General features: G+C 36.9%; 1 protein-coding gene across 1 annotated transcript; it reads left to right on the forward strand.

Annotated features, from left to right (window-relative positions):
- Positions 1 to 244: 244 nt before the first annotated feature.
- LOC130684693 (olfactory receptor 10AG1-like) lies at positions 245 to 1,210 on the forward strand. Its single transcript, XM_057506578.1, has one exon. The coding sequence runs from the start codon at positions 245 to 247 to the stop codon at positions 1,208 to 1,210; it is 966 nt and encodes a 321-aa protein (XP_057362561.1).
- The last annotated feature ends 11,882 nt before the right edge of the window (positions 1,211 to 13,092 follow it).

The raw sequence follows: 13,092 nt of genomic DNA on the forward strand, positions 1-13,092 counted from the left end.
TACCTGAAGTGTTGTTTTCAAGGAACAACAAATCAGGTGGAGGTGCACGCAGCACACAGGGGCACGGCAGTCAGTACAGTGTGAACACTGATAATCCTTAGGGTGTAACCCAAGAGGGTAGGAAACACACGAGTAGTGACATTACTAAATTAGAAACAATTGCAGTGCTTATGAAAACCAGTCCTGATATCCTGATACAATTTAGGGAATAGCACTGATCCATGCAGGTTCAAGTGAAAAGCACATGTTAAATTTCCCCTTTCCACAGATGAAACACCAAGAAAAACCAGCAGAGGAAAATGTAACTGAACTGATGGGATTTGTTCTTTTGGGCTTTGCGGATGTTCCCCTTCTCCAGTCATTTCTATTTGGCTTGTTTTTAGTCATGTACATCATTATCTTGGTGAGCAATGGCATCATACTCCTAGTAACAAAACTAGACCCCACTCTCCACACCCCCATGTACTTTTTCCTGGGAAATTTTTCCTTTTTGGAAATCTGCTATGTATCAGTTACTCTCCCCAGAATGCTCATGAATCTTTGGACCCAGAGAAGAACAATTTCTTTAGTTGCCTGTGCTACCCAAACTTACTTCATTCTTATGCTGGGAGCCACAGAGTGTTTCCTTCTGGCCGTGATGGCCTATGACCGCTACATGGCCATTTGTAACCCTTTGCACTATCCTCTAGTCATGAACCACAAAGTGTGTGTCCAGTTGGTGGTTGGCTCCTGGATCAGTGGAATTCCAGCCCAGATAGGGCAGACATGCCAGATTTTCTCTCTGCCCTTTTGTGGGTCTCATTTAATCAACCACTTCTTCTGTGACATCCCCCCAGTACTCAGCCTGGCCTGTGGGGACACTTTTTTGAATGAAATGATGGTGTACATAGTTGCTGTATTATTTGTTATGGTTCCATTTCTGTTGATCGTTATCTCCTATACCAAAATCATCTCCACAATCCTTAAATTGCCATCAGCCACAAGTCGGGCCAAAGCCTTCTCCACCTGCTCATCTCATCTCATGGTTGTAGCGTTGTTCTATGGATCAGCCACTATTATCTATTTACGACCCAAGACCAGCCATTCAGCAGGAACTGGTAAAGTGCTTTCTCTCTTCTATACCATCGTGACTCCCATGTTTAACCCCATGATATACAGTCTAAGGAACAAGGATGTCACCATGGCCCTGAGAAAATTGTTACAGAAATAATTTACTTCTTTACAAAATGAGTCACTTGCAGGAATTGATTCCTTCCTGTTGATACTGAAATGTCAACAAATATTTATTTTATACTCTTTTTCTGCCTATACACTTGTAGTTTTTCCAAATTGTATATTACCTATAATGTTGTAATGTCTTTATTTTTACATTTGTGTGCATGTCATCAATAACAAGTCATTTCATTGGTAATTCTGTAATTTTAGTGTGTGATGTTTTCTCTCGGTGAGAAAGAACTTTTGATAAGGGTTGACGTAATAAACTTAATTGCAGTAAACACTCTATTATATCACTTGTTGTAAAGTATGTCACTCTATTTTTATATAATTTTAACAGTTAATTTAGGAAACAATTAGCAATGAAATTTAAATATAAATATTTTAAATTATAGTATATATGTTTAAAATACATATGTAATTTTTTATTTAACAGTGACTCTCTAAGAAATAATTTCTTAGAGAAAAAGCACCTTTTTTGGTAATGTAGTTACATAAATGATTTTGATATGCCAGTATCAGTGAATATATAGCATGATTTATATTAATATGAGATTAAATATTTCTATTAATCATAGAATCTTGTGTTTTGATAAAAATGAATAGTATTTAAATATTTGCATGTAATAAAAAGAGAGAAGAAAGTCATGAGCATATTTTTCATATATTTTCCTGAGAGGATAGTAGTGATTGAAAAATTAGAGAACAGAAAATAAAGTTTTATAAAACACATAGGGTATAAAGATACAAATATCACATATAACTTGTACACCACATTTATATGCACATTGAAAATGATTAATGAAAATGTTATTCCATGTTAACTGTGAATATATGACAGTAAAATATTCAGTTATTTTGCCTTTCATGTACTGATATTTATGTTGATTGCAAGAAGCCTGTGTTATTCATGTAATCATGAGAAGCAAAGTATAAATCTGTGTTCATTGTGTGTCAAAAAAGATATGATTAGTTGTTTGTGTTCTCTCTATTATTACAATTAATTTTATTTTCAATATTTATGTTAATCTAATGAATTATTTGTATATGCAAATAGCAGATCTCTAAGGAACCAGGACCTGTCATTAATTCTCCACGTTAAGTAGAATGTGGTTAGGCTCGCACCTGTTTTAAAGTATTAACCCATAAGTGAAAGTCAGTTCTACTCACACGTATGATCATGCCTATAAGAAACTGTGAAATTATAGTGGAAATGATTGGATATAGGGAAAGAATTAAACAAAGGGAAACATAATAACAACAATAAAAGTTCCAGAAACATTTTCAAGCAGAATTCAGATAACCCCTGAACTGGTTAGAGGTGGAATGGAATGACATAGATATTGACAAGACTCCTTTTTACTGTCCCTGCTGCCTAACTAGGAAAGAAAACAAAACAAAAAAACAGTGAGATAGAAGTGATAACTAACAGGGGGAAAACATTTAAAAAGTATTAATAATGTCAATAGATATGAACTAATCTCTTTTTATAGGACAGCTAAGAGCTATGTTCTTGGAGTATGCTGGTTTTCTTTTTTTTGCTAGATCATGAAGTTCATACTCTCCAACAATCTTTCAACAGGATCAAAAATTATTTTCTCACTTATCTAGACAAGGTACAAACAAAAATCTAAAGTAATTGCTACATTCAGTGGTAATAATATGACAAAAATTTATTTGTATCACTAATTTTTAAACATTATGAATATGTACAGCTAATACTCATGCTTTATAAATTATAAAATATCTGTAATGTCAGGATACATTTTTATTTCTTATTTGAATTGCATTATTCCTAAACAATTCATTTACAGTGCTAAAAAACTGACTTTTCTTCTTTATAAACACCAACAGTGTTGTTTATTTGCATAAGAATTCATGCTTGTGTGTGTTTTTGTGTATGTGTAAGTGTGCACTTCAGGAAAAGAGGATTGCTTTCCTAGATGAAACTCAGTTAATGAGAGAATAAGGGGAGGTCAGCAGTATGTGTGGCATCTTTACATAGTTTGATTTGGGGAAGGAAAAATACTGAGCATATCTACAAATGGAATTTGCTATGGATTCTTGGTTGTAAAAGAATGTGCAGGGGTAATGGTAGACAATCTAATCTCTCTTCCATACTTTTAAAAGAGTGTGTGTGTGTATACATATACATATATAACTTTTATGTTGATATAATGTTCCTTTAGCTGAGACATTAAAACATTCAAGAAAAGAGTATTTCACCAAGAAGCTAGATAATTAGTATCTGCTATGCTAATTAATGTAAAGCTAAATAATGCCTCCTGTCTAAAAACAAAAAGCCCGGGAAGCCCACTAATTGTCATGCATGTCTGAAGAAGTCAAAACAGAATAGACTTCCCAAGGTTTAGAAGGCAGGAAACTTTGGAAAGTATTGCAGAAAGGTTTTCATTAACACTGTTTAAGTTAAAATGATTTCCATGTTTAAATGTGTAGACTTAATCATCTGGAAAACTAGATTTTGTCAACATCTCCTCTCACATTCTTGAATTTATCCAGCAAGACCCTTTGGATCCAACATCATGATTATTTGTTCATAATACTGCTGTGAGATAGTGATTTAGGCATTATTACTGTTTTATTAATAGAGTAATTGATACAAAGAACATTTGAGTTACTCAAGAATGCAGTTTACAGTTTTTTTTTTTTTAATAAAGATCCATTATTCTGATTCTTGGACTAATGCTGTTTTCCTCATACCATGCCATGTGCTTTTCAAAGACAGGAGAAAATAGCATTCCCCTAAACAGTGAAATTACATTCCACACCCTCATCACTGTCATCACGGAGAACGTCTTTAATTCTTGATGCATGCGAGCAAACACATGAGGTAGATGAAGATATTTAGTCATACATACATATAAAAACAATGTTACAATGTAAATGGAAGCTCTTATGAAAAGAAACTATCTGAAGGAGCAAATATCTATAAAAAATCAACTGACACAGTGATGTAATTGTTAGATAAATGATACCGTTCACAGGAACTGACATTTTTAGAAATACAGACTGAGTCTGCAGTGACTTGCACATTCTAAACAGAAAAGTGTGTGTTAAGTGCAGTGGTGATAAATCCCCCAAATTTTCTTACCTGTTAGGATGTTTATGATTGATTAGCTCTTGATTTTATCTATACTCTTTGGCAAAGAAAATCTTATTTCATATAAATGAAACAAGAAAAAAATGGGCAAGATTGGTTATAGTTACACTCATTTAAATATAACTTGGAGGCAGATGGTGAGACACCTTAAATGTGCATATATCACTATTTGTGATATTAAGTAATTGTGTGTGAATCTTTGTTTTAGGTTTTCTTTCTAATTTTCAAATGTATTCTAAATTGAATGAGAAAAATGTCATAAATTTTTCAGTGCAACTTTGATAATCAAGTGAGCTATGGCAAAGGTTTCTGAGAAGTTGGAAATGCATTTCAGAAACTGGTGGGAAACATAATGATGAAATAAATTTAAAGCAGGAAGACAGAGCCAGGTCTCTTGTTTGATACTCATTTCCCACACACTCTGGGAAGAAGTGGGAAGGAAAGATCCCAATGTTCAATTCTTTCTGGATACACATAGCAACATTCTCTTCATACATACTGAGAAAGTAGAGGCAATAAAGTCTTCATTTTGTTTTTATATTTTGCTCTCAAATATGATTTATAATTTGGACTTGTCTCCATTTCCTCAACACATATTTAATGTAAACAAACTAGGAGAAAATGAAAGTGTCATAAATATAAATGGGAATACCACCATAATATTTGTAAATATTTGACACATTGTAAAGGATAGCACTATTTATTCTACACATTTCAAACACAATTTTAAGAGTTAACTGATCTGAAAATATTAAAGGTGTGTTAATTTGTAATACATAGTGAAAAAGAGAATTTATGGTAAAAAACAGAGCATTTAAAAATTGATTGGCTTGAGGAGGCAGAGCCAACATGGCGACATGAGTAGGACAGTGGGAATCTCCTCCCAAAAACATATATATTTTTGAAAATACAACAAATACAACTAATCCTAAAAGAGAGACCAGAAGACACAGGACAACAGCCAGACTTCATCCACACGTTGAGAGCTCAATGCCTGGTGAAAGGGGTAAGATACAACCCCCAGCCCGGCGGGACCCAAGCACACCTCCCCCCTGCTCCCGGGGGGAGGGACAGGGAGCACAGGACTGCTAAACACCCGGCCCCAGCCACCCACACCAGAGCACAGACACAGTGCATGAGTGGAGGGCTGGAAACTAGGGAAACAGGGAAGCAAGACCTCTGAGTGGATCCGAGGCTGATGCCCCCGTGACAAAGAAAAGTGAGTGCTTTTTGAAAGTCTTAAAGGGACAGGGACATAACAGCTGGACGGAAACAACACAGGTCACAGCCCAGTGGCTGGAAATTACAGGGAAAACCGGGCACACTAACCCCCTGGACAACAGCTCTGAGACCCCTCATGGAGGTAAACAGCCAAACAGCCCCCCCGTCATTACCCCTCCGGGCGCTGCAAAAGCAGAGAAGCAGCGTAAGGCAGACCACGCCAACATGAAGGGAGATTCCTCCATATCGCCCAGGCAAGACACAAAGACCCAGTCTACATGCAATTACACAACACAAGCCACTAGGGGTCGCAGTTGTCCCAGTAAAGAAAGGCCAGTAGTAAGTAAAAAGTTTGGCCCTCCCAGCTGACAGTCAATAGAACCTGTCAACATGAAAAGGACAAAAAAATATGATCCAGAAAAGACTAACCCAGACAGCTTTGGCATCTGCTACATCTTCCCCTGAGAACGAACCTGGGGAGATAGATTTAACCAGTCTTCCTGAAAAAGAATTCAAAACAAAAGTCACAACCATGCTGATGGATTTGCAGAGAAATATGCAAGAACTAAGGAGGGAGAATACAGAAATAAAACAAGCCATGGAAGGACTTCAAAACAGAATGGACGAGATGCAAGAGACCATTAATGGACTAGAAAACAGAGAACAGGAATGCAGAGAAGCTGATGCAGAGAGAGATAAAAGTATCTCCAGGAATGAAAGAATTCTAAGAGAGCTGAGTGACCATTCAAAACGGAACAATATCCGCATTATAAAGGTACCAGAAGAAGAAGAGAGAGAAAAAGGGATAGAAAGTATCTTTGAAGAAATAATTGCTGAAAACTTCCCCAAACTAGGGGAAGAAATGGCCTCTCAAACCACAGAGGTATACAGAACGCCCATGACAAGGGATCCAAGGAGGGCAACACCAAGACACATAATAATTAAAATGGCAAAGATCAAAGACAAGGACAAAGTATTAAAGGCAGCCAGAGAGAAAAAAAAAGGTCACCTACAAAGGAAAACCCATCAGGCTATCATCAGACTTCTCAAAAGAAACCCTACAGGCCAGAAGAGAATGGCATGATATACTTAATGCAATGAACCAGAAGGGCCTCGAACTAAGACTACTGTATCCAGCACGAATATCATTTAAATATGAAGGAGGGATTAAACAATTCCCAGACAAGGAAAAGTAGAGGGAATTTGCCTCCCACAAACCACCTCTACAGGGCATCTTACAGGGACTGCTCTAGATGGGAGCACTCCCAAAAAGAGCACAGAACAAAACACTCAACATATGAAGAAGGGAGGAGGAGGAATAAGAAGGGAGAGAAATAAAGAATCATCAGACCGCATTTATAATAGCTCAACAAGTGAGTTAAGATAGACAGTAAGATAGTAAAGAAGCTAACTGTGAACCTTTGGTAACCACAAACTTAAAACCTGCAATGGCAATAAGTACATACCTTTCAATAATCACCCTAAATGTAAATGGACGGAATGCACCAATCAAAAGACACAGAGTAATAGAATGGATAAAAAAGGAAGATCCATCCATATGCTGCCTACAAGAGACATACCTCAAACCAAAAGACATGCACAGAATTAAAGTCAAGGGATGGAAAAAGATATTTCTTGCAAATAACAGAGAGAAGAAAGCAGGTGTTCGAATTCTGGTATCAGACAAAACAGACTTCAAAATAAAGAAAGTAACAAAAGACAAAGAAGGACATTATATAATGATAAAGGGCTCAGTCCAACAAGAGGATAAAACCATTATAAATATATATGCACCCAATACAGGAGCACCAACATACCTGAAACAAATACTAACAGAACTAAAGGAGGAAATAGAATGCAATGAAGTGATTCTAGGAGACTTCAACACACCACTCACTCCAAAGGACAGATCCACCAGACAGAAAATAAGTAAGGACACAGAGGCACTGAACAACACACTAGAACAGATGGATCTAATAGACATCTACAGAACTCTAAATCCAAAAGCAGCAGGATACACATTCTTCCCAAGTGCACATAGAACATTCTCCAGAATAGACCACATACTAGGCCACAAAAAGAGCCTCAGTAAATTCCAAAAGATTGAAATTCTACCAAACAACTTTTCAGAACACAAAGGCATAAAACTAGAAATAAACTGCACAAAGAAAGCAAAAAGGCACACAGACACATGGAGGCTTAACAACATGCTCCTAAATAATCAATGGATGAATGACCAAATCAAAATGGAGATCCAGCAATATATGAAAACAAACGACAACAACACTAACCCCCAACTTCTGTGGGACACAGCAAAAGCAGTCTTAAGAGGAAAGTATATAGCAATGCAAGCATATTTAAAAAAGGAAGAACAATCCCAAATGAATGGTCTAATGTCACAATTATCGAAATTGGAAAAAGAAGAACAAATGGGGCCTAAGGTCAGCAGAAGGAGGGACATAATAAAGATAAGAGAAGAAATAAATAAAATTGAGAAGAATAAAACAATAGCAAAAATCAATGAAACCAAGAGCAGTTTCTTCGAGAAAATAAACAAAATAGATAAGCCTCTAGCCAGACTTATTAAGAAGAAAAGAGAGTCAACACAAATCAACAGTATCAGAAACGAGAAAGGAAAAATCACAAAGGACCCCATAGAAATACAAAGAATTATTAGAGAGTACTATGAAAACCTATATGCTAACAAGCTGGGAAACCTAGGAGAAATGGACAACTTCCTAGAAAAATAAAACCTTCCAAGACTAACCCAGAAAGAAACAGAAAATCCAAACAGACCAATTACCAGCAACGAAATTGAAGGAGTAATCAAAAAACTACCAAGGAACAAAACCCCCGGACCAGATGGATTTACCTTGGAATTTTATCAGACATACAGGGAAGACATAATACCCATTCTCCTTAAAGTTTTCCAAAAAATAGAAGAGGAGGGGATACTCCCAAACTCATTCTATGAAGTTAATATCACCCTAATACCAAAACCAGGCAAAGACCCCACCAAAAAAGAAAACTACAGACAAATATCCCTGCTGAACATAGATGCAAAAATATTCAACAAAATATTAGCAAACCAAATTAAAAAATACATCAAAAGGATCGTACACCATGACCAGGTGGGATTCATCCCAGGGATGCAAGGATGGTAATACATTCAAAAGTCCATCAACATCATCCACCACATCAACAAAAAGAAAGACAAAAACCACATGATCATCTCCATAGATGCTGAAAAAGCATTTTACAAAGTTCAACATCCATTCATGATAAAAACTCTCAGCAAAATGGGAATAGAGGGCAAGTACCTCAACATAATAAAGGCCATTTATGATAAACCCACAGCCAACATTATAATGAACAGCGAGAATCTGAAAGCTTTTCCTCTGAGATCGGGAACTAGACAGGGATGCCCACTCTCCCCACTGTTATTTAACATAGTACTGGAGGTCCTAGCCATGGCAATCAGACAAAACAAAAAAATACAAGGAATCCAGATTGGTAAAGAAGAAGTTAAACTGTCACTATTTGCAGATGACATGATACTGTACATAAAAAACCCTAAAGACTCCAAACCAAAACTACTAGAACTGATATCGGAATACAGCAAAGTTGCAGGATACAAAATCAACACACAGAAATCTGTGGCTTTCCTATACACTAACAATGAACCAACAGAAAGAGAAATCAGGAAAACAACTCCATTCACAATTGCATCAAAAAAAATAAAATACCTAGGAATAAACCTAACCAAAGAAGTGAAAGACTTATACTCTGAAAACTACAAGTCACTCTTAAGAGAAATTATAGGGGACACTAACAGATGGAAACTCGTCCCATGCTCATGGTAGGAAGAATTTATATCGTCAAAATGGCCATCCTGCCCAAAGCAATATACAGATTTGATGCAATCCCTATGAAACTACCAGCAACATTCTTCAATGAACTGGAACAAATAATTCAAAAATTCATATGGAAACACCAAAGACCCCGAATAGCCACAGCAATCCTGAGAAAGAAGAATAAAGTTGGGGGGATCTCACTCCCCAACTTCAAGCTCTACTATAAAGCCAGAGTAGTCAAGACAATTTGGTACTGGCACAAGAACAGAGCCACAGACCAATGGAACAGACTAGAGAATCCAGACATTAACCCAGACATATATGGTCAATTAATATTTGATAAAGGAGCCATGGACATACAATGGCGAAATGACAGTCTCTTCAACAGATGGTGCTGGCAAAACTGGACAGCTACATGTAGGAGATTGAAACTGGACCATTGTCTAACCCCATATACAAAAGTAAACACAAAATGGATCAAAGACCTGAATGTAAGTCATGAAACCATTAAACTCTTGGAAGAAAACATAGGCACAAACCTCTTAGACATAAACATGAGTGACCTCTTCTTGAACATATCTCCCCGGGCAAGGAAAACAACAGCAAAAATGAGTAAGTGGGACTATATTAAGCTGAAAAGCTTCTGTACAGCAAAAGACACCATCAATAGAACCAAAAGGAACCCTACAGTATGGGAGAATAAATTTGAAAATGACACATCCGATAAAGGCTTGGCGCCCAGAATATATAAAGAGCTCACACGCCTCAACAAACAAAAACCAAATAACCCAATCAAAAAATGGGCAGAGGAACTGAACAGACAGTTCTCCAAAAAAGAAATACAGATGGCCAACAGACACATGAAAAGATGCTCCACATCGCTAATTATCAGAGAAATGCAAATTAAAACTACAATGAGGTATCACCTCACACCAGTAAGGATGGCAGCCATCCAAAAGACAAACAACAACAAATGTTGGCGAGGCTGTGGAGAAAGGGGAACCCTCCTACACTGCTGGTGGGAATGTAAACTTGTTCAACCATTGTGGAAAGCAGTATGGAGGTACATCAAAATGCTCAAAACAGACTTACCATTTGACCCAGGAATTGCACTCCTAGGAATTTACCCTAAGAATGCAGCAATCAAGTTTGAGAAAGATCAGTGAACCCCTATGTTTATCGCAGCACTATTTACAATTGCCAAGAATTGGTAGCAACCTAAATGTCCATCGATAGATGAATGGATAAAGAAGATGTAGGACATATACACAATGGAATACTACTCAGCCATAAGAAAAGGGCAAATCCTACCATTTGCAGCAACATGGATCGAGCTGGAGGGTATTATGCTCAGTGAAATAAGCCAAGTGGAGAAAGAGAAATACCAAATGATTTCACTCATCTGTGGAATATAAGAACAAAGGAAAATCTGAAGGAACAAACAGCAACAGAATCACAGAACTCAAGAATGGACTAACAGGTACCAAAGGTAAAGGGACTGGGGAGGATTGGTGGGTAGGGAGGGATAAAGATGGGTAAGAAGAAGGGGGGTATTAAGATTAGCATGCATGGGGGTGGTGGGAGAAATGGGAGGGCTGTACAACACAGAGAAGACAAGTAGTGATTCTACAACATTTTGCTATGTTGATGGGCAGTGACTGTAAAGGTGTTTATATCGGGGACCTGGTATAGGGGAAAGCCAATAAACATAATATTCATCATGTATGTGTAGATTAATGATAACAAAAAAAAGAAAAAAAGAAAAAAAAAGCCGTTCCTGTGTGGTAACCTCCAATGAGTTCTACACGATGGTATAAAGGGCATAACAAAGTGCGGGCAAAGTGTCTGTTTGTATTTATACAGAGGATCAGATCCTAATTTGGCTACCCAGAAAATGAACTAAGATACGATATGAAGAAGAACTTCCAACATCAGCACTCTCTGGAAGACTCATACCAGAAGATGATCATCAAAAAACCCCAACAAAGATCCACGCACTGCTACAGCTGTTGATGCACTCATCCCACCAGATCCTGGACTTGCCATGGAAATGAAGAAGGCGATATCTAAGCTGGCCTATGAATACAGTAAAACAAAAAGTTTGACTGGATCTATGCTGTTGGAACTCAACCAAGAATTAGGAGAAGTGCAAATTGTAGCGCTCCAAAATCTTACAACTACAGACTATCTACTGTTAAAAGAACATATGGGATGTGAACAGTCCCCAGGAATGGGTTGTTGTTTTAATTTGTCTGATTTCTCTCAGACTCTTCAAGTTCAGTTGGACAATATCCACCATATCATAGATAAGTTTTCACAAATGCCTAAGGTGCCTAACTGGTTTTCTTGGTTTCGCTGGAGATGGCTGGTAATTACAGATATGCTTTGGTTATGTAACTATACTCCTATTAGGTAATGTGTGGGTGCAATTTGAGTAGTAGCTTAAAACCTATACATGCTTAAGTTACTCTACAAGAAGATATGTCAAAGAAATAATCAATCTTCCCATGTTTTCTTCCACCTTCTACTTCTATAGCTTTTCTTCTTCCTTCCTAATTACAACCCTTAAATCGAATTCGTGCCTCATATCGAATTTACCGAGTATCATAATTCTTCCAAGTAGTAAAGATACCTCAAGACAAATGCTGGGCATAGAAGCCACAGGGCATAAATATGCAAAGAAATAAAAAACTAACCTTTTCAAGCAATAAGGCTTCTCTCTCACTTACCAACTTTACATTTCCCTGTATGGCCCCGGAAGATGACTGGTTAGCCAGAGACGGGTTAGATCCCTCAAAGGAGGAACAACCTAAGACAGGCACAGTCGCAGGGGGGCCATCAGGTGAGAAATTAGGGATCAACAGAGGTGAGGCTTAGAACCTCACCCCCCCTGTTCTGAGAGAAATCTTCTGCATCCGTCGATGTTTTATTGCCCTTGTCTAGCTTGGATTAACACATAGTCTACAGGCACACACCTGATCATCTACATTTGCTCTCTTACAACACTAAACTATGTTTTGTACCTTTATCTTGTATCTACCTACCACTTCAGCATTTTCTTAAAAATAATAATAATAGAGAAATGTGGTATCCACATATAAATCAAGTATAAAAAATCAAATGAATATTCATATTTGAACTGATTGTTTATAGCTCATAATGCATGAGCAAAACCGAAAGTTTCTGTGATGACTGCCCTTGTACTGTTCACCATGTAACTTATTCACTATGTAAGAATTTGTTCTACATGTAAGAATTTGTTCGTTATTCTTCAGAAGATTGGAGACTGACGAAAATTAGGCTTGGGGTGGATTAATGATTGTGCATTGAGCATTGACTTCCCTATACAGAATTTATTGTTGTTAACAACCATTTGATCAATAAATATGAGAGATGCCCTCTCAAAACAAAAATACAGACTTCCAATTGTAAAATAAGTAAGTAACCAGGATGTAATGTATAGCATAAGGAATATAGTCAAAATATTGTAACAACTTTGTATGGTGATAGCTGGTAGCTAGAATTACCATGCATAAAAATGTTGAATCACTGTGTTGTACACCTTAAACCAATGTAATACTGTGTGTCAACTACCCTTCAATAAAAAATAATTATCTACAAAAAAAAAATCAGTTTTCAATAAATATTAGCTATCTAAAAAAAAAAATTGATTTTCTTGTT

The sequence above is a fragment of the Manis pentadactyla genome, chromosome 9 (genome assembly GCF_030020395.1).
Source record: "Manis pentadactyla isolate mManPen7 chromosome 9, mManPen7.hap1, whole genome shotgun sequence".
NCBI classification, from domain to species: Eukaryota; Metazoa; Chordata; class Mammalia; order Pholidota; family Manidae; genus Manis; species Manis pentadactyla.